General features: G+C 43.3%; 2 protein-coding genes across 4 annotated transcripts; one reads left to right on the top strand and one right to left on the bottom strand.

Annotated features, from left to right (window-relative positions):
• Positions 1-25: 25 nt before the first annotated feature.
• LOC129182402 (probable ATP-dependent RNA helicase DDX17) lies at positions 26-15,755 on the bottom strand. 3 transcript variants are annotated; one of them, XM_054778481.1, is made up of 13 exons: positions 15,329-15,755; positions 14,743-14,905; positions 14,471-14,567; positions 12,479-12,612; positions 11,687-11,752; positions 10,024-10,165; positions 8,335-8,495; positions 8,083-8,255; positions 7,900-8,010; positions 7,769-7,830; positions 7,601-7,660; positions 2,832-3,065; positions 26-2,712 (listed from the first exon to the last, which is right to left on the bottom strand). In XM_054778481.1, exons 1-13 carry the CDS (start codon positions 15,379-15,381, stop codon positions 2,264-2,266), a joined length of 1,905 nt encoding a protein of 634 aa, XP_054634456.1. In that variant the 5' UTR covers positions 15,382-15,755; the 3' UTR covers positions 26-2,263. The 3 variants fall into 3 exon arrangements, with proteins under 3 accessions (XP_054634456.1, XP_054634458.1, XP_054634457.1); XM_054778483.1 differs by lacking the exons at positions 14,471-14,567; positions 15,329-15,755 and having other exon boundaries at positions 14,743-14,887; XM_054778482.1 differs by lacking the exons at positions 14,471-14,567; positions 14,743-14,905; positions 15,329-15,755 and adding an exon at positions 13,437-14,434.
• Positions 15,756-16,001: 246 nt separating this feature from the next.
• On the top strand, positions 16,002-21,010 carry ntan1 (N-terminal asparagine amidase). Its single transcript, XM_054778484.1, has 10 exons — positions 16,002-16,201; positions 16,702-16,804; positions 16,996-17,061; positions 18,424-18,532; positions 18,623-18,696; positions 18,765-18,818; positions 18,892-18,945; positions 19,029-19,126; positions 19,243-19,356; positions 19,512-21,010. The coding sequence occupies exons 1-10, from the start codon at positions 16,121-16,123 to the stop codon at positions 19,698-19,700; spliced, it is 942 nt and encodes a 313-aa protein (XP_054634459.1). The 5' UTR covers positions 16,002-16,120; the 3' UTR covers positions 19,701-21,010.
• Positions 21,011-21,187: the final 177 nt, after the last annotated feature.

Raw genomic sequence — 21,187 nt, 5'->3', positions numbered from 1 at the left:
ACCAGCAAATCACCTGCACACTAAAGTGGTTACAACAAAACATCTTTAATGTGTTCCATTGAATTAATATTGTACATGAAAACAGTCGGAACCAACAATTCTGCAGGCGCAGCTTGATAAATGAGAATATGGTGCAAAAGTGAAGTGATTTCAGGGGTTCAATTGAGCGTTACTTTTTTGGAAATGTTTAATTTTATAAGATACTGAATTAACAAAAAAAAAATACACAAGACACGCATACGTTCTTGACATGTTTTCTAATCATTTTTTCAATTTTCTTCATCACATAAGCAAAAACTCAAAATTTCAAAAATGCTCCAATAGGTATACATTTGTCTATACTTCTAAGCCAAATGTATCATCCAAACGTTTGACAGGCAGATATACTGACCTCACCTGGACATTGTCCCAAACCCAAACAGTCCCACTATTGTGAGGCCCAACAAGAGCAGAATTCCAGCTAGCCCTAAAGAGTGAAAACACACAGTGTGTGCAGAGCTTGTATCAAATCACCTCATTATAGTATGAGATCCACAAATACAGATGGCTAAATGTGGAACACACTGATGAAATTGCATGCATATATTCAATATAATAAAATATAATCTGCTCAGTTGTATTATAGTTTAAATGTGATAATATATACAGCCACATACCAAATTATTTATATAAAGTCTTATTATGGTATGAAGACTTGGTGCAGTAACTTGCTTAGACGAGAGAGACACGGAATGACGTGGAATGTGAAAGAGCAGGGGTAACAAATGTACGTGGGGGAGGACAACCTCCACTTGGTACAACAGCTGGTGCTCAGAAATAACAGAAAATGTTCCCCAAGCATGAGACTTTTCCTTTCTCTGTGTCCTTTGCCAAAGCCATCATAAGCCCCTCGACCTCCGCCAAGGCCGCATAATCCCAAATAGATACACCTCTCCAAAAAAAAAAATAAATGGGTTGGCTGTGCCCCAACAGATGTTCCGAAAGAAATACCGTATTTTCTGGACTATAATTCAAACTTTTTTCCATGGTTTGGCTGGTTCTGCGACTTATACTCCGGAGCGACTTTTATATGTTTTTTTCTTGTGTTTTCTTTCACACCGACAGCCACGAGAGGGCGCTCTAGGCTTGTGTGCCAGCAGCTGCTACTCCTGTACCACTGAAAATGTAAACTTCAACTTATAAAGACCACAGAGAAAGACGGACCACAAATGCCCCCAAAAAGAAAATCATATTCCGCAGATTAAAAGCTGCAAGTAAACTAGTTATGTTATGTTGTTTAGGCTATAGTTACCCGAATAACTGTTAATACGTTATGTGAACAGACGCCTATTTCTCCATTTTGTTAATATAAAGGATGTTCCGTATGCTGCCGATACGATCATCCATTTAGACAAAAACATATTTGACTTTTTCAAAATAAGAGAATCAGCACCTTCTTTAAGGAGAATTGCAATACAAAAGCACACAAAACCGGTTTCCTCCACGGCCGGCCACCCAGTACGACAAATCCAGCCACTTTTCGGGCAATCCGCCTTAGACCTCCGACCTGCTGCCCACACTGGTGTATGAATGCGAATGGATGTTTGGTGGTCGGAGAGGCCGTAGGTGCCAGTTGGAAGCCACGCTTCCGTCAGACTACCCCAGGACAGCTGTAGCTACAGATGTAGTTGACCACCACCAGTGTGTGACTAGCTTCACTTCATTGTGAAGCGCTTTGGGCGCCTTGAAAAAAAAAAAAAAAAAAGCGCTATAAAATCTAATCCATTATTATTATGTTGCAATGGGGGCAGAGCAGATTGGCGTTATAAATCAAGTATCGGCATATGCCGATACCATGCTTTTTCACGGAAATCCGATCGATCGGAGCACCCCTAGTTGCCTTTCAAGATGAAATGTCTGTTCTTGGTTTCCCGCATTTATAGTCCCGTGTGACTTATTTATGTCGTTTTCTTCGTTGTGCAGTTGGCTTATACTCCGGAGCGATTTACTGTATAGTCCGGAAAATACGATAGATGAATTAAAAGCACTTTCTGAAGCAAAGCTAAGCAATTACAAAAAAGAATGACTGCGCAGACAAGTGAATGCCATTTGTGTGTATGCATGCAGGTTATATAAAATATATAAAAAAACAGTCGAATGTAATGCTGACGTAAACCAGACACACACAACGCAGGGCGACACTAAAGCCTGCAGCTACCATAGCAAAACAGAGTCTGTGTATGTTTTCTAGGCACGTAGTACAAACTATCCCTTCGTCATAGCACTACGGGCGGGGAGACGGGCCGGGGGGAGGGTTAAAACGGTAGGGCGGCTGCCCAATGAAGCCCATTAATGGGGGCTGTGGTGGAGCAAACTGCTGAGCCATGAGAGGCTGAGGCCCCCCTGGTAGCACAGACGGAGGAGGAGGAGGCTGGGCGAACTGACCCTGAAGCTGACTCGACTGATCCATCCCTCCGCTACTCGCAGACTGGCCTCCGCCGCGGGAGTTATAGCTGCCGCTGTAACCCTGGTACTGATTCAAACTGTGGCTGTTCCTGTGGTCGCGGCTGTAGGAGGAAGAGCGAGGTTCGTCGTCGTGGTCGCTGCGGCCGTAGCCGGAGCGACTATCCCTGCCGCCGCTTCCTTCTCCGGGGTGCATGCGGCGATGACACTCGTCCTGGTACATCAGGTTGGGATTGTGGGAGCTGCTGCCGCGGTAACGCATTCTTCCACCTGTGATGTAAGACAACAACACGGCAATCAACGCAAGTCAGCGCTCACGTCAGCTTTTGTGACCTCAAAATTCTACACACAATAACGACATAAAAAAAATAACAAACAATGATAACTACCGCCTCCTCTTCCGTGGCCTGAATCGACCATCTGAAGCAGCTTGGGGTTGATGGCCTGGTGGGCTTCCTCCAAAACTCGGACAAGGTCGCGCGCCTGCCGTGCGTTCCCTGGCGTGAAGAAGGTGTAGGCAGTGCCCTTGTTGGTACTGCGGGCTGTACGTCCAATACGGTGGACATAATCCTCCGATGAGTTGGGATAGTCATAGTTGATGACAAACTTGACGTCTTCGACATCTTTTGAATAGGAAGCAATCGTTTTTAAGAGAGCGACAAACAAGCATCTTCAGACATGAACGCTTCGGTCAGGAGATGATGAATACTGATTTTGATGAAGTCACTGTTGATGCACTACACTGCTGATGGGGACGTCATGCAAATTCATGTCAAAAAATCACAACTATCCCTTTAAGTGTTATGTACTAAAATTGGAATTCTTCTAAAATTGGAATACTTCTTAAAATGAGGAAATAATTTGCCAACAGAACAGGAAAGTTACTCGGCAAAATGCCTTTTTTGCTCAGAAAAATATGGATGTTAAGAAAATATTGAGGACAAAAAAAATAAAAACCTGCATTTAACATAAAAAAATGTATAAAATATTAATTATACAAATATACTGATTTCTGATATTTACTCATATTTCAGTTTTTGTAGTGCAAACAGATTTGGCTTCCCTTTTGTCCCTTTACAAGCGTGCTTCTGCATTTACCACAGCGGCATTGAGCAAGAGCAACACAACACGACGTTGCTGTTGCTTTGATGTAAAACGCTGGGACAGGTGACGTTTGGATTGTCATCCACGAGACACCGTTGACCAGTCATGTGATTGTCGCTGGCCAGACTGAGTGAACACAAGTAGTCTGTTTCTCATTACAGAAGATGTGGGGCTCTGACCGCACTGCTGATTCTGATTCGTCCCCCCTCCGTCATGACACTTAGAAGCAAACACAACAATGCACCATGACACAAACTCAGCTTCATTCAAACAGAAGGCATGATGGCGGAAACTGCATGAACGGTTATGTGGAGGAGTTAAGGAAAAGGGGCGATGCAGTACTTACCCCCTTTGTGGTGATCAGTCCTGGTTCAGAGGGAGGGGCTGAGGGTGAGGGAGACCGGATCCCTCACCTTCTACGCACACCGGCAACGTCAGACGGGAGCAGAACCGCTTTACCTCGAGCGATGCGACGGCGGGTTCTGTTGCTCTCTCGTCACATTGCAGGAAACCTCCTCGGGCCCTGGCCAGGACTGGATCCAGACGAGCCCGCCTTAACTCTCTCTCTCCCCCAGTCTGTCTGCTTTTTTTTTTTATGGACGGATCGGCAAGCAGACAAACGGGTATCTCAGGCTGCTCCCGTGACAGGCTCGTTGGACTTACACGCTGACAATATCAGGCTAGGGAAGGGGGAAGGGATGGGCATCTAAGGTAACCACAGGAAGACGAGGGAGGGGCTTTAACCCCTCAAAAACTAGACAAACCTCTACTTTTAATGGGAGCGAGGGGGCAGCGACAGTGCAGATTGCTACAGCTGCTGCGTGCTGCCAAACCCTGCGAGGAGAAGAGGGGACAAAAAAGAAGAAGAATATAGTGATGGGAATTTTGGCAAGTCAAAGACACTTATCCCCCCTTCTCACATTTACAGCCGCACACTAACAAAGGAGATCATCATCTAGTCACGTTCCTCCTGTGGCAGTGTCACCGGGCACCACACACACTCAGTGCAGGTATGTATGTGTGTGTAGTGTTTGTCACTGGGGCGTGTCTACCCAACAGAGACACTCCATTCAGGCAGCGTGCCAAAGAGCCCCGCTTGAAGGATGCTTTGTAACAAGAGTAACAAGAAACAGACCAGTGGACCAGCCTCCGTACTGGGCGGCCGTTAAGCTGCCAACTTCCTACATAATGTCCTGGTTGGACGGATTCCTTGTCATTCAAAACGTACACGCTCACCTTACTAGCCTCCTTTGTGTTTTCCCGGCGCAGTAATAGCAATTGGCTCTGATACAGCGGAACCCGTTTACGTCGACGCCCCCTGGACTGTCTGACTGACGTAGACGTGAGTGCTTGGCGACATGACTAAAATTCCTACAGGTTTGACATTTCAACATTTCCACACTTTTCCGAGATGTGTATGCAACAATTAAACGCCGATTAATCAATTATCCAATCAATCGACAAGTATTTTGCTGTTCGATTAATCGTTTTTGATTTAAAAATGTAAATATCCTCTGATTTGCGCCTCTCAAATGTGAATATTTTTTAATTTCCTGAGTCCCTCAGACGTGTTACCTTTCTATTTTAGGCAAAACAAGACACTCGCACACATCAACTTTGACTTTGGAAAACTGTGATCAACATTTTGGCCTCTTTTGTGATACGTTGTGTACCAAACCATAAACGGTTTGTGTTTGGTTCGTGTTGACTTGGTCCATCTCGGGTCTAACCGATGGAAACAAGAAGCTTCAGATTAATCGACTAAGAAAATAATCGTGAGTTGCAACCCTAGTATCGTGTAAATAAACGATGGGATTAATCGTTTGCTTTCATTATTCGGAATATGTATGCCATTATATCACCGTACAGTTTCCCAGGAGATTATAGCTAGGTCATGTAGCTCATACAAAAGGTTGGAGGAGAAGAAGAGCAGAGGGCTGGCCGCCATTCAACTAGTCAATCTTTCTAAATGTTTAATGGGACACATCGGCCACCGTGTGCTCGAACTCGAACACCTTAGAAAAACAGATTGATCGATTTCTTCTTCTTTTTTTTTAGTTATTCATAATTTTATCTTTCAGAAAACAGAACACTGGTGACAGTCTCGGAAACATGAATATTTTCCACACTTGAGTTTCCATTTCCATACTTTTCCAGACCTGGACATTTATACAAATCAAACTGCACTAACGCAGCCTGCAGCCTGTATAGGGCCCCGTGTGCAGTGTAGCGTCCTGCTCTCATGTCTTGGATAGTGTCCGCCTCCCCCTTTCTTTCCCACTGCGCATGTCTGCTGTGTGGAACTTATATCCCAATTGTGAGAGTGATGTGAAGTTTGCATCCTGTAAACACATGCTACGAAAAATATCTTGCGTGGCAGCATGTTAAAAAGCTTTAATTTAATACAGGATGTCAATGACAAACACTTGAAATACGGTGAGTTTTCGAGGCTCGCTGTGCGGCATCAGTGAAACGGCAGCTGGGCAATACTCACCCATATGTGCGTGACAGTGAGAAGGCTAAGCAAATAACGCCAAAAGCCAAAAATAATTGAATTAATCGGCCAAATAGATTTTGCAATACCTGCTCGCCCTAGCTCATAAAACATCATGCCGCGTTTGGTCAGGCGGAGGATCAGGCCCCTCGGGTTACTCTTTTCGAAAAAGCAACTGATGTCAAATCTAGCAAGAGATTTTGGCGACTCTTCTCAACGAGCAGCGGGTGCTGCTGTGGGCCTCTCCCCCCACCCCCATCTAAAAGTCCTCACAGACTCAAGTTTGACTAAACAAGACAAAAAGGAGTGACAGAACAAATTCCATTCTGCTTCTAAACCAGGGGTGGCCATTACGTCCACGCAAGCTACCGGTGGATTGCCGAGGTACTTTGGGTCGATGGTATACATGTCACTTTGTAGATGTCATATGACATCAGTTAGCTGACAATAGCCAGCTTGCCTCCTGATTCGCTCTTGCTCCCCCGCGGCAATGGTGAACAGATACTGTATCTCAAACTACACACAGAGATGCAACTTTCATCTTCCGATTATGGATAGACTAACTGAGCGGTAAGATCACTTGTAGCGGCTAGCTAAGTAGAAAAAAAAAGTGAATTATTTGAGGGCTTTGCTTCGCATCATGAACTCCACTATAGAAACGCGTGTTTTTCTACTCTTCCCTTGCTTAAACGTATTATTTCACGATGAACTGGAAAATGTGCCCGTTGCTGAAACCTTTTTATTATGTTGCCTTCACTTCGGCTGCATAATTATTTTCATTTCTTGTGTATCGATAATGTTTGATAGCAAATGCTAACAGGACGTAATACATGAAGTGCGTGTCAAGTGAACGCTAGCTAGCTATTTTGGCCGACATATTACTTACAGTACTTATGTACACAGTTGTTGAGGAATGATGCGTAATTATCTTTATTGCCGTATTGAATTGAATTGTGAACGATATCAACTACTTTGGTTAACTGTAAACTTTGAAACTCTGAATGTGAAATATTAATCACTAGTATTTACTGTAGTAGTTTAAACGTCTGCTGGTTAGAGTTTATGTATATGTTATAGGTTTTATAGTCAGAGATAGATCATGACCACTTATATACACACACACACACACACACACACACACACACACACACACACACACACATAAATACTCGTGTTTATCAAGACAGTAAATATATATTTTGTATACTTATAGTAGGAGGTAGACCTTTGGGACTTGGTTATTGTAAAAATAGCTAGCAGGCTGAAAAAGTGTGAGCACCCCTGTTGTAAACCTTTGGCCTCGTTTTGCTTTTCATGTTTTTTTAATGAACTTTTTGCAAATGCGGCATGGCCAATCATGCAAAATTGCTGATTGCATAATTATGTCACCATCTCCCCAACGCTGCCACAGATAGATTGCAGCCCTGTGGGAAGCAGTGGACTGCTTACTTAAGTAAACTCTTGTTTAATATCAAGTACATTGAAGTTAATACTACACTACGCCAGAGTGGGGTTCAACGATGACAGTGAGAGAGTATTTTTAAAGAAGAGAAGACATACCCAGACCCCGAGAGGCAACATCGGTGGCAATCAAAATGGGAGCTTTCCCGCTTCGGAATTCTGTGCAAAATAAGAAACAGACATTTTTCAACTGCATCCATTCCCATGTAAGTTTTAACAACGACTAATGTTGACAAGGATTCACTTTGCCAGTTGTGTCCGTCTGACCTGTGAGCACCCAGTCTCTTTCTGGCTGACTCTTGTCTCCATGGATACACATGGCTGGCCACCTACATGTGGGGAACAACAGCAGGACCGAGTCTGATGCCACTGATGCATCGAGTAGCCGTATCACTCACCCATCCCTCCTCATCCTTCTCGTCAGATCATCACAGCGTTTCTTGGTCTCCACAAAGATGATGGTTTTGTTCTCCTTCTCTGCCATAATCTCCTCCATCAGCTGAAGAAGTCTACACACACAGGCAGGCAAACGAGCAGCGTTACTTAAAAGCAAGTGCTATTTAGATGGAAGCCTGAGTTACTTGTGGTCCTTTTCATCCTCCATGCAAACGTCAACAATCTGCAGGATGTTGTGGTTGGCACTGAGCTCCAGGGCACCAACATTAATCTGGATGTAGTCTCTCAAAAAGTCTTCAGCAAGCTGACGGACATCTTTGGGCCAGGTTGCACTCCACATTAGGGTTTGTCTGTCAGGCTTAGATGGTGACCAGAGGGAGATAATGTATGTAACAGTAACCATCATTCAGTAAAACGTAGCTGAGACGTCCTCCTACCCGGATTTGATCAACAATCTTGCGAATCTGTGGTTCAAAACCCATGTCCAGCATGCGGTCAGCTTCATCCAGCACAAGGTAAGTGCAGCGACGCAAGTTGGTCTTTCCCGACTCCAGAAAGTCAATCAGGCGACCAGGCGTGGCGATGCAGATCTCAACACCTGCAAAAGTAAAAAAAAGGACAAACCAAATTCACACGGGATTGCGTGGCCACGACAGCACACGCTCTGACCAGATGGGGAGTTTGGCGTCTTGCTCGAGGGCGTGTCAGCAGTGCACAGGAAGCAGGCTTCCATCTATCCAACAACCAGATTAGACACTTCAACCTCCAAGCCAAGTTCTTCCGCATTAAGCTGCAGGCATGGATGTGTTCAACGTTTTTTTTCTTGGGGTTATTGTTTTTGGGGGTTATTTCCCCTGGCCGCACCCGCACAAATTGCATGGTGAGTACGAGAAAACTTCTACATGTTGGTAGGTCTGCACTAGCACTGAAAGCACTCCCTGCCTCTCACGCCCCCCAACAGTTCACTGTTTTTCATTGGGGTGGCCAAGGTGACACCATTACTCACATAGGGGTGGCCATGAGTTGATACCTGAAATGTCTAGGTGGGCAGCGGGGTGGCCCAAGTATAAATCCGATGAAAATGAATGAAAATACACCCGATGGATGAAAAAGCAGCATTTTCACAGACGGCCCCACAGGCTCTTCTAATCGAACGCACACACACAGCGTCAGATTTTACCGTCGCTTACTTCCGGGAATTGTTACATTACATGCTAGTGAGGATAGGTGGCATATTTACAAAATGGGTGGATGGAAGGCGCAAGCTAGCTTGCTGTTAGCCACCCACGTTTGTTTAAATGCTTTAGAGGCGTTTTTGCTGAGGTCATCATATACGGTACACCAATACGGGAGCCCGTAGGCCTGTATACAGCATTATCTTTATTATCGGCTTCATTATAGGGAAAAATGCCCATACCAATATTGACCGATATTACATTTTTATGCCAATATCGGGCCGATAATATCGGTGACATCCCTAGTTTTCTTACTTATCACCTCTCCACGGTTGGAGAAGACTTGCTCACAGATTTATCAGATCATATTGAAGTGTTCCCACATAACAACCTCTCTTCCTGGCCCCATGACGGTCAAAAAACACAGAAAAACACCAAATCAATAACAACGCTCACCCAAAAAAACTGTCAACCATTGGCAGCGTTTAAAAAGTGTTACAGGCGCTATAATTCATACGTCTCATCCTGTCCGCATGATATAGGAGGTGTGGCCTTGGAGCTGCACCAGTGAATCGGGATCAGTGATTGGATCGTGGACCAGTCGTGTCATCCGGACAACTTTATTCATCAGCCCTGCGACCCGAGGTGAGTAGAGGAGCGCTGCTCTCTGCAGTTGAATGGTTAGCTACGATGCTAATGTTACTCACTGTCATGTAGTATGTAACACAAGCCTCACGGTATTGACCGGTGCACATTGTCTCACACTACAATGTTTATAATGTTTACAATGTTTACAATGTTTATAATTCCCACAAATAAACACAAGGCAGAGCTCAGGAGACCTGCACCACAGAGAGCCACAGTGCCTTCAGCGGGGTTTTCATCAGCACGAATCGAAACCTCGGTGTCGAACTGCCATCAGCAGCCAATACAGACTAACAGCATACTCACCCCTCTCAAGGTCTCGAATCTGTGGTCCTTTGGGTGCTCCGCCGTAGACACAGGTGCTTTTGATTCTGGACGACTTGCCATACTCGTAAGCCACCTGTTGAACCTGCTGGGCCAGCTCTCTTGTCGGTGCCAGGACCAAACACTATTAGGCAAGAAGGCAAAGAGTTAGAAGTACACTGGGCCCTGAGAACACCCTAGGAACAACTCAGAATTTAACCTAGAAGATCAAGGAACATGGTGCAAAGTTGAACAATAATCTAGAACTCAAGCAAAAAAAAAAAAAGGGGGTTGATCTGCATTTACCGTGTTTTTTTCACAACAGTATCGACTAACTACAAAAATTTCAGTAGAAGTTTTTAATTGGGCTGCCATTGCAATTACCCCCGGTACGGCACTGTATCTTTGCAGGTCACTATGTTGTCACAACCTTGACACTGGGATCAATTTGCCCACTATATCGGCAATGTTTGACATTGGGATCGTTCCACCCACCCACTATGCTAATGTTAGCATGCTAGCAATGCTAACATGCTAACATTAGCATGACAGCATTAAGTGTCTGCTTAAGTTTATATTCATGAAAATGGCTAAAAATGCAAGTATCCTAATGTTAGCATGATAACTGTTAACATGATAACATTATACCTGATAATACCATGATAACACATAGCATAATTGTGTCTACCTATGAAATTGGCAAAAAAAATCTACTATGCTAATGTTAGCATGCTATGATATCGTTAAGTTCATAGTCATAAAAACCTAAAAAAATGGATGTATGTGTAGTGTCTACCTATGAAATTGGTAGACAAATGCTACTATGCTAAAGTTAGCATACTAGCAATACTAACACGCTAACGTTAGCATGCTAACACATAGCATAGTAATATCTACCGATGAAAATGACCTAACGTTCCTTAAAACCACAAGATGGCAGCCTATGCGAAGAAATAACAGAAGATGGTTCTTGCCCCAGAGTAATTTTTTTCGTCGATTACTTCGCCACTGTTAGACAAAATGTTGCACGCTGTAAATAGCACACTACCCATGATCAAGACCTCTCCAATGACGTGGACATATGCACGGGTTTGGTGCACGGTTCATTCAGCATTAACGGTAGCAGAATAAGTAGCATGGGCTGCTGCGCTTTGCTCGCAGGCCCATAATTCAGTTAGACAATTACGACAACAAAGGAAAAACAGTAGCCTCTTTGACACGGAGATCCCGCAAAATGAGACACATTCGAGACATAATAGAAACTATGGGTATAAGCCGCCTTTGCTTGATACACAGTCGCCTGTTATAGTTCTATCTTATGGTGTCCTAAGTGTGGCCCGGGGGCCTTTTGCAGCACACAGCTTATATTTTATTGGCCTGACACATTCTAAAAGGAAAACCGGTAGAAAGACAGAATCTAACAAAAGACGTTTAATGTTAATACTTTCCCTCATGTTTTCATATCATAATTTATTGCATATATTTGCATATTTATGCTAAAATGTTATACACAGCATTACCTAAAGTGTAAAAGTCCTGTAATGGCGAACACTTCACCACTTGAACAGGCTAACTGTATTCTACATATCACGGGGAAATGATCTGAAATAGAGACAACAGATTGTGTTTGAACTTCAATTCAGAAAAACGGAGCACATGAACTTACAATAGGTCCATCTCCTCTCTCCAGGTAGGGCTGATGGTTAATGTGCACAATAGACGGAAGTAGATACTGCAGATACACAAAGTTAGTGGAAAGTGTAGTGTAAGAGGACGATATTATTATTGATTAGAGTCACATTCATTGATCAATCATGTGAATCATTTCTGCACTAGTAACTGTGCTAATTAAATACAGTGAAACCTTGGTCAGCGTCATTAATCCGTTCCGGAAGGTCCGACTCTAACCAAAATGTACTCTAACCAAATACATTTTCCTAAATTACTCTGTTCCGGATAGTTTTACAATAATAGCTTTACATTAGGGATGTCCCGATCTGATGTTCAGGATCTGGATCAGCTGAATTTTGAAGATCAGATGATATCGGCTTCCACCACGAGATCGGGCCGATCCGGTTGCCGTATAACTTTCGTAACTCTGAGCCACACATTCACACTCGCACGCAGTGGCGGAGCTATGTGGTGGCCAATGGTTGCTGCGGCCACGCGTCATGTCAATATATCGAGGCCAGCAAAGTCGATATTTATGACGCCCTGCATAAATTGACATGTGCATGTATGCATATGTCTCAGCTGCTTGTTTCTCTGTGCCGATAATATCGATTATCAACAATAATTTGTAGCACAATTATCGACCAACAAAATTTGTTATCGTGACAGGACTAGGCGGGAATTTTCCCAGTTAACCGAAAAACAAGCTAACCTGGGTGTACACTAACCGAGGTTCCACTGCACAATTATTATTTATTAAATGCCATAAACATGCATGCATTCTTACAGCGAGAGTCTTTCCAGATCCAGTCTGCGCTATGCCCACCATGTCTCTGCCACTCAGAGCGACAGGGAAGCCCTGAGATTGGATTGCGGTAGGCTCGGTAAAGTTCTGCTGCATCAACACGTCCATCACATATTCTACCAGAGACAAGGAAGCCATCAATAACCAAAATCACAGTTTTTGTTTTATTTTTACCCAAGGCTGTCAAACGATTAAAAATGTTCAATCAAATGAATCCGTTTCAAATGAATCAATCATGACTAATCACCATTTGCAACAATGGCACTCTGCAATTTAATAGTAGCAGATCATTTCAGTCGCACTTTAGCAGCGTTATGAAGAGCAATGAGGGGTTGTGTTCAAAGACACCACGTTATTTAAGATGAATTCACATGTTTTGAGTGTACTGTACATGTATTTTCTGGGATTTCCGAGCATATTTACATGCAGCAAATTGTACTCTCGCAGTACAGTTTTGCTTCGAGTTTCGTTCGTGGGCGATGAGAATGTCTACTTTTCTGTTTATTTAGACCACATGTGCACAAATAATAAAGACGTTGTGTGATGTTCAGAGTCTCCAGGAATGCATCTCGCGCTCGTCCAGTGACAACGAGGAAGTTTTGTTCCGATGACGATGGCTTGCTGTGGATTCATTTAAATTCGTTATTATCCGAATTTGTTGCAATCCACTTGGCAATTGTGTCCATTTGTCCGAATTAGACTTACTGAGGCTCAAACGATCCGTGAGGGTGGCTTGTTGCAAAGCTGGGCGACGCGCCTTTGACAAAGCGCTAGCAGAATCCCCGACTAACGTACGTTTACCGTGAATGTGGTATTTTAAGCTGTAAGTGCTTCAGTGAAAAAAACTTCTTCCTGTAGAGTGTGCATACTACTTTATGTCAGTTGACTGTTCTGCCACGGGTTTTTTGTGCTTTTCTCATTGAGAGGGCAAACAACGTACGTGCTGTGTAGTGTCGTCCATATCGAGTTGTTGTTTGGTTCTGCAGCCTGCCATGACTGGATCCACTGTCCTTTTGCCCATGCACAGCTGTAACACGACTAGGACAAACTGTGAAATGCTGTGCTAAAGACATTTCCGGGATTTTGAGTCATTCGTCCCTGCAGATGGGTTAACTGCGTTCATATTTTCCATCACATTAACGGTGATGATGGATTCATCCATATTAACTCATTCAATACCAAGGATGTATTTATGTTTTTTTACTTTTTTTTTTGCGCAAGAGGCAAAAAGAGGTGATGAAGCAAGCGCACAACAAAAGAGGTGCAGTTTTAAGCCACAAAAATGGCAGAAGTGCATTTGATGACAGCTCGGCATGGATCTTTTGCATGGATTAACACCCTCCACAGCAAGGAGGAAGTGAGTGTAGCGTGCAGAAGGTTACGCATTGTGGGGAAATTTGAACGCATGCGCACATGCGCGCACACACACACTTTCATTCCAAATGTGAAAACTGTAAATAGTTCACGGTCTTGTATCTGTAAATAAAATTTTATTTTGATGTAAAACAACCCCTTTTTTGTGTTGTTTATGTTGCGGTGCAGTTGTTTAGATATGTGAGCTGTCACAAAAGCAAAAAATATTTGTGTCAAAGTGAAAGTTATGCTTGAAATCTTTTCACAAAAAGCTATTTTTCTCCCTTTTCTAGTCTGGAACTGATATTTTCCTGAAACTTACCAATGTTCTACTGCTGCTTCCGAAAGAACAGAAATGAGCAGAAACAAACTTTTTTCTTCTGACGAAAGACGGGAGTCTAACCTTTCTTTTAGTAGGTTCCATGTTCATATAGCCATAGAACACAGTATTCTGTGTCCCTTCAAAGATCAGTCAAAATCATCTCAAATGGCTGCGACTGAAGGGGTTGAATTTTGATAAATGGCTGCATTGGACTTTTGACTAGTGTCATCTTATTTTCATTGATGATGTGATGCGCAGCGATGCTCTACATACATAATGTTAAGCGTTGGTTGACTCACGTGGAAACTGTGCCTGTTGAAAAGTGATGACAGCTTTGGGACAGTCAGAGCCTTTAACGGTGATCTCCTTCTTCCTCCGAAACTCTTCCATTTCATACTAGAAATGTAAAAACTGGATTGACGTCGTTCACAGACCATTTATTTTTCATCTTTAATAATAACGGGAGGTCGATCGGCGATTTTGTTGACGGAAATACCGTCAACTGAAAAGGCTCCATTTGTTAAATAACATGGGCGGGCGTGCAAATGTTAGTGAAAGGAATAATGTATACCTGACTCAAGTGTTGAACTTCTGGGTGCTCAGTGTAGAAGTTCTTCTCAAATTTTGGAAGCTCGTCCAGGTTCCACCGCTTTTTCCGGAGACGGTCGCCTAGATTCCCAAACTTCATGGGCGAGGGACCACTATGGCGAGCACCCACTGGCGCAGAACGAGGCCTATAAGGTCACAAAGTAGTATATGCAGAATCAACCATGCAGTTTTACCATGCTAACATACTGCAAGATAAGAACCGCACATTAAGGACAATAAATGCCAAACACACTTTATTGTAACACAAGACATATACAAGTAGATAAATATACAGCAATAGAATTGAGTACTGCACAATACAGTAAAACACATATAAAGTAAATAATAAACTGTGCAATAACAAAATATACAAAGCAGAACTATAATTACGTACTGACTAACGGCTAATTACTATCACCACGAAAAACCGCATTTCCTGGACAACAGTAGTAGTAGTAGTAGTACTCACGATCAGACAGAAGACAACATTGCACTCTTGATTTAAACTGGAAATAACTGCTACATGGGCTCCGTTCAACGTTTAACACGATCATATGTGCAAAAGTCACCTGTCTCGTCCACGGTCCCGGTCTCTGTCGCCATAAGAGGAGCCCCGTCTCATGGTCACAAAAAAAGCAGTACTTTGTAGGCCAGTTGGCTAGTTGGATTTTTTCGATAGCAATTGTAATTTAACACAGACACTCTTATCTACCAGCAAAAACACTTAGCTTACTTATTACACAAATACCTTCCTTTGTGACCAAAATTACGATAAAATAAAAATGAGCCAAGCAGTTTGTGACGCGTAACATAAACAGGCTTAACGAAACTTATCGCTTTCGCTCTTTATTTTCTCTGCCCTCTTTTACGGCGTAATTCCAACTTGCTATTCATCGTAGCTTCCGTGTTATAGAGCTGGTGCTGCGTATAAATAGTTGCGTAGTGATAATGGTGAATATTGTACATTTGCGAGTATGCCAGAAGAAGTTTTGCCAGAAGATGGCGCTACAAAATAAACTATTGAGTTGTAGCGTAGAAGAAGATATACAATACACTAGAGTGGATTTAGAAAGGGAGGGAAAGCGCAGGTTAAGAAGCAGTAATGGTATTTTTTTAAACACTGAGAAGACTTACGACAGACTGTATATATAAATGTGTGAGAATATTAGGGAACGTTGGCTGACACTCCAATGCGGTAAGTGGCGGTAATGCACCTTTTACGTTGCGTGCCACCCGCCATAAAACAAAAGGAAGCGTAGAAGAAGAATTTTTCCAGACGAAGAAGTGGTCTTTTACATATTAAGCCAAATATGTAGTTATCAGACTATAAAATAGTATGTTATGCTGTTAGTTTTAAGGACATGCCTTTGCTTATTCGAAATAAAGTAGTAGAGAGTTTAACCTCGACTGCTGAACTGTTCGACACGTATCCTCATTTACAGGTGGGTTTTCAGGCAGTTTTGCTAAAGTTAGCTTCGAGAGAAGCTGTCATCAGCAGTCAACAGTGACGCCATTCATTCAGCATCCACTGTAGGTTTGCCACCTGTATTGCTAACATCAGTTTGTGAGTTGACATATTTAGAACGAAGCAATTTTATTTTGACAAAATTCACGGTATTATATGTGCAGAAAGTCAGCATTTGACATAATTTGGGAACGAGTGGATGACTGGTGACAACCGACAAGTCGTTTTGCATTTCAATGTGTAGCGCATTCATTAAATAACGTTGAATGTGTTTGCGATTATGTAATTAGAAAAACTAACCTTCCAAGGGTTTTTAGTGGTACTGTTTGTAAACTGTTAAGAACCATCTCTTTTCAGTCCGTGATTTTTGTCCTCGTAACTTATAATGCGACTGATGGAGTAAAATCTACAAATTAATTCATTGATATGATTTACTTTGAACTTTTGCTTTTGATTAACACAATTTTCGTACAACAGGAAAATGCAAGAGCCTTTCGTTCCCTGCCGCTCACTGATGTTGACCCCAAGTGCCTCCTGTATGTCCAGCAGAGAGAGTTTGCTGCGACGACACCAGAAGACAGTAAGCAGAACAATTTATTTAAATACATCCAGGTGTTACCTAATTCTTTTTATCTGGAAACCCCAGTGGCTGAAGGTTTCCACCAGTCTGCAGTTTATTTGTACCCATCTGACTCCATTATGGCAGTTTCAAGATAGCATCAAGATGACACTTTGATCACACATCAAACCTTTCTGTCTCATGTACGCCAGATAGCGTTTCAGTGATTGGCTCTGACGATGCCACCACCTGCCATTTGGTTGTGCTGCGGCATACAGGTAACATTTGCTTACTTTGTTGTTTTTTTTGTCTACTTCTGCCTGTACAGTAGTCCCTCGTGGTTTTAATTTTGTGGCTTCACTCTATCACGGTTTTTAAAAAGTGGGTGTGCAAAATACTTTTAGGGTAGGACTCATTTGTCATTAAATACAGGCATCATGTCTGAATTGAAGAGTTATGCAAATACTAAGAGTTGAAGCAAATATTCTTTGGTGAGCTAGGTACTCAAAATCAGAGAGGAGAGAGCAAGAGCAGCGGGCAACGTGTGGCATTTTTAAAAAGTCAGTCAGCACGTACCCCATGTAGCTTCCTTGTGGGACAAAAACAAGTTCCGAACCAGCCGCATTGCTTGTTTGTTTTAAATGTCACGCTGGTTTAAAAAAACAAACAAAAAAAAACAGTCACATTTGGAGTCCGTGGACCAGAAGCTAGGCGGATAACTGTAGGCAGAGAGGCAGAAGAAATGAGAGCCGGGCAAAATGTGTAAACAAAGATGGTAGAAAAGTCGATCGAATGCGATTGAAACGTGAGCAAAAACACACGCTGCCATCAATAGGCTTAGACTGCGTCAAGCCGTCGTCAATTGACTACGCATTTTACACACTTTTTTTTTTCTTCTTTCATTCTCACGATTATAAGGGACAAAGCACATCTCTTGTTGCAGAAGGCCCGTACAGGGCTAAAAGTGCAGAGTTCAGTCTATGACAAGCAGCGGCGGCATAGTTGTAGTGAGACGAGAGGACACAGGGACCCGGGCTTGCTGGATCCCACAGCAATGAAACGGTGTAGCTTGGTGGAACAGCAGGAGAGACAAAGCAAGAAAAAAAAGCATAGAGTCTTACTACCGACAGGCCCACAGAGAAAGGGCCCACCGCAGAGAAATAATCTTCTGGGATTAGACGACGCTCAAAGGCGATGGAGGAGATGTTGAATCCCAGTCGATATGTGGAAGCAGACTATGCTAGCATGCTAACTGTTGTTCAAATGAAAACAAAATCGAACCACTGTTGCAGGACCAGTGTGGTGTCTACTCGGTACACTCAGTACTACAAATAGGCCCTGCAAGTACTTGTTGACAAATTGTCTTAAATGGGTTATTTTCTCTTACTGTATGTCTACTATATTGGATAATATGAGTGTAAAGGTGACTTTAGGGGTGTTATTTCATGTCTAGAGGTCTTTAATAATGCTAAAACCTGTATTCAGAAGGTCGTAACCGGGTGGTCTATGCTCTAACTACGAAAATATTCCATTTATAAATAAGCTTTGTGGAAATTCACTGATCACGGTCTGAAACCAATTAACCGAGATGAATGAGGGATTACTGTATATGAGTTGAAATCAGATTTCCATGGGTTAAGGAAGTGGAGCTGCTTGCCTCGCACACTGCGACGGTTCCAATACTCGATCTGAAGTCCCGCTCTTTGTCAAATCTGTCACATCACTGACCAACTGCAGCAAGGAGGGCAGGTACGCTACTGGCACACAATGCATGTAGTAACAAATACATGTAGTGAACTTCTATCCATTTATTCTGCCTTTTATATTTCCTTCAAGTAGACTTGAGCTGCACCTCGTCGGCGGATTTAAGGACGAGTCAATGACATCCCATGAACTGAGCCTTAACATTCTCGGTGGGTTGCGCCGCCACATTATGGGAATACAATTCTGGGAAGCTCATAGGTCTCCTTTCACTTTACAGTGGCCTTCCAGCAACTGAAAGAGGATATCCATCTGGAAACATGTTGCATTACCGGTAACATGATGTGACTTTCCAAAAGTCTCCAACTGTCCCTACTTGTGCGTCATCCATTGTTCTGTGATTCCAGAAATGAACGACGTTCTCATCAACACAGTTCACAGACCTGCAGTTTATGGCGTAGGTATGTGTATGCTAGCCAGGATGTCACGCTTTGCTTGAGATGCAAACCACTTGTATTTACTTGATGATTGTGTTTTTGGAAAGGTATAAATGTTAAAACAGGGGAGGTGTTCCCTGCAGCTTTCCCTTATAAAGGACCAGTAGAGGAGTTGCGGTCAGCACGCACCTTCACGGGTGGACAGGTAACTGCGACGTCTTCACTAGCAGAGCACACAAACAAAACGATGTCGGTCCTTCTTATGTTTGACTCAAAGATCTTTCGAAAGTTTTTATTTCAGTGTTATTTTGTATTTGACAGATGGTTGATATTTATGACTCTAGCCAAGGACTTGTTAAAATTGGGCCTTGCAAGTGGTCTCCCAATATGGAAATTGCCTTTTGGTTGTCACAAGACGACAACATCATTTTAAAGGTAAATAATTTATAAACGGCTCCTGCTCATCTTTTAAGTTTGGTAATTGTATCTTCGTGTTATGATCAGTTGTTCAGGGGGGTGGTTGTGGTTGCAGTGTGGACAGGGTGTATACTGTTATTAATTTTTATTTAATTTTTTTGTATCCTCCCTAGTACTTGTCCACATCGCCAATGGCTGAGCCACCGCACTTTGTCCACCACATCAAATCCACCATCCAGTTCCTCCTGGAGCACCCAGACTCCGACAGTCTCTTCCCTGGGGGTCAGCCACAGCTCTATCACAGGAATGAGAGCGGTGAGTGGGAGAGGGTCGTCTCCCTCTCACCCTCGTCTACACCCTAAGCTGTCCTTACATCCCGACGTATGAGTTACCACATGCATGGGCTCCGCAATTTGTGGGGAATTTGTTGGCCGTGGCCAGCACGTAGAGGAATTAGGGTATTAGAGGGGTCACACGTGATTCGTGACACCCACGTGCTTGCCGCTCGGCCTCCGTGAGAAAAGTGGCAGCTTTTTGATGGTGATTGCGGTGTGTGACTTGTGCCTGTTTCATGTAAGGCTGTGGTACGTGTGTGGGCATCGTATGAGGCTCGTGCAGCCCAGCCACTTCGATTGCAAGATGCGCGTACTGGCTTCCTACAGCAGTACCTGCCATGATGTGCAGCTGGAGCTGCTGCGCGAGGCTACCTTATGACCGGCTGTGAGTGATCGTGACGGGGGGGGGGTAGAAGCTCCACAGCTGCCGCTGCTCGTTGGGGAAAGAAACCGCAGAGTGACAGAAGAGAGTCACCACACACAACGCTAGTCGTTTTTAACAAAGACAAAGTCGCTGGGGATTGGTGAAGTCTCTACAGTAGATCAGGTCAAAACAACGGAATTGAAAAACTTGGAAAATGTTCAGGTGGAGGTTTATACTTCAAGATCGCTGATTCGTTCATTTGACTGTCAATCACAAAGGGATTCCGTCTCAGACAGATTATCCAATCATCATTCAGAAGCCGAGCGTCCGGGCCAGCCCGCTGCCCCATAGACCCCCAGAGACGCTGAGCGTCCGATGGACGGGACAAAGCCTAGCATTTATCCAGTGACTGTCCAGTTGCAGTCTTACACATGCGCACCTCTTGCGATTTTTTTTAATCCCCATTTTTGCACGTAGGAGCACATATGTCGGGATGTAAGGACCGCTTTAGCGTGGAACAGCTATTTTCACCTCTTTTTGATTCTTGCACAGAGTGGCCCTTCCTATCACCTATCTGCTTTTCTAATTGTGTCTTAAAATGGACATTACATCTATGGAATGCCTGTCCTGACTCATCTGGCTGGCCCAGTGGAGAGGGTAGACAAAAAAATGCATTCGGTTCTTGCCTGAAACAGCTAATGTGTCTATACATAATGTCTGCACCTTCCATCTCTTTCTATGTTGTCATATGTTGATGTCCTCTTTGCCTCACCGTTTTCCTTTTAATGAATATGTAAACATTGTCTCTTTTTTTTTTTTTTACTCATTTAGTGGGTTCGAGCAGGGAAGTAAAAATCTGTATGATGAATACTGGATGTATTGAACAACAAGTCGATAAGTACCTGCTGATGAGAGTTGTGGAAAATTCCTGTTGGCACCGGTGGAGAGAAGAAATAAACCGCTGAACGACAAATTTGTCTTTTTGGTATTTATTCTGCAGAAGGGAGACCGTGGACAACAGATCACACAGTAGTATGACACAAGTGTCTCTCTCCCCTAAGTGCGGGTAGGAAGTATAGCTAGACAAAGTCTATCAGGATGGGGAATTAGGTGCAAGGATATGTGCCTTATGTGTGGAGCAATTACATTA

The sequence above is a fragment of the Dunckerocampus dactyliophorus genome, chromosome 6 (genome assembly GCF_027744805.1).
Source record: "Dunckerocampus dactyliophorus isolate RoL2022-P2 chromosome 6, RoL_Ddac_1.1, whole genome shotgun sequence".
Taxonomy (NCBI): Eukaryota; Metazoa; Chordata; class Actinopteri; order Syngnathiformes; family Syngnathidae; genus Dunckerocampus; species Dunckerocampus dactyliophorus.
This window is presented reverse-complemented; position numbering and strand designations above follow the sequence as displayed.

Excerpts from the sequence above, each read along its gene's own strand:
- LOC129182402 (XM_054778481.1), bottom strand. The coding sequence starts at position 15,381 with ATGAGACGGGGCTCCTCTTATGGCGACAGAGACCGGGACCGTGGACGA. Across the intron at positions 11,753-12,478 it reads GATCTGGAAAGACTCTCGCT|TATCTACTTCCGTCTATTGT; the intron begins GTAAGAATGCAT and ends GTGTATCTGCAG. Across the intron at positions 8,496-10,023 it reads GATTCGAGACCTTGAGAGGG|GTGTTGAGATCTGCATCGCC; the intron begins GTGAGTATGCTG and ends TTACTTTTGCAG.
- ntan1 (XM_054778484.1), top strand. The coding sequence starts at position 16,121 with ATGCCTTTGCTTATTCGAAATAAAGTAGTAGAGAGTTTAACCTCGACT. Across the intron at positions 16,202-16,701 it reads ACACGTATCCTCATTTACAG|GAAAATGCAAGAGCCTTTCG; the intron begins GTGGGTTTTCAG and ends TTCGTACAACAG. Across the intron at positions 18,946-19,028 it reads ACCTGCAGTTTATGGCGTAG|GTATAAATGTTAAAACAGGG; the intron begins GTATGTGTATGC and ends GTTTTTGGAAAG.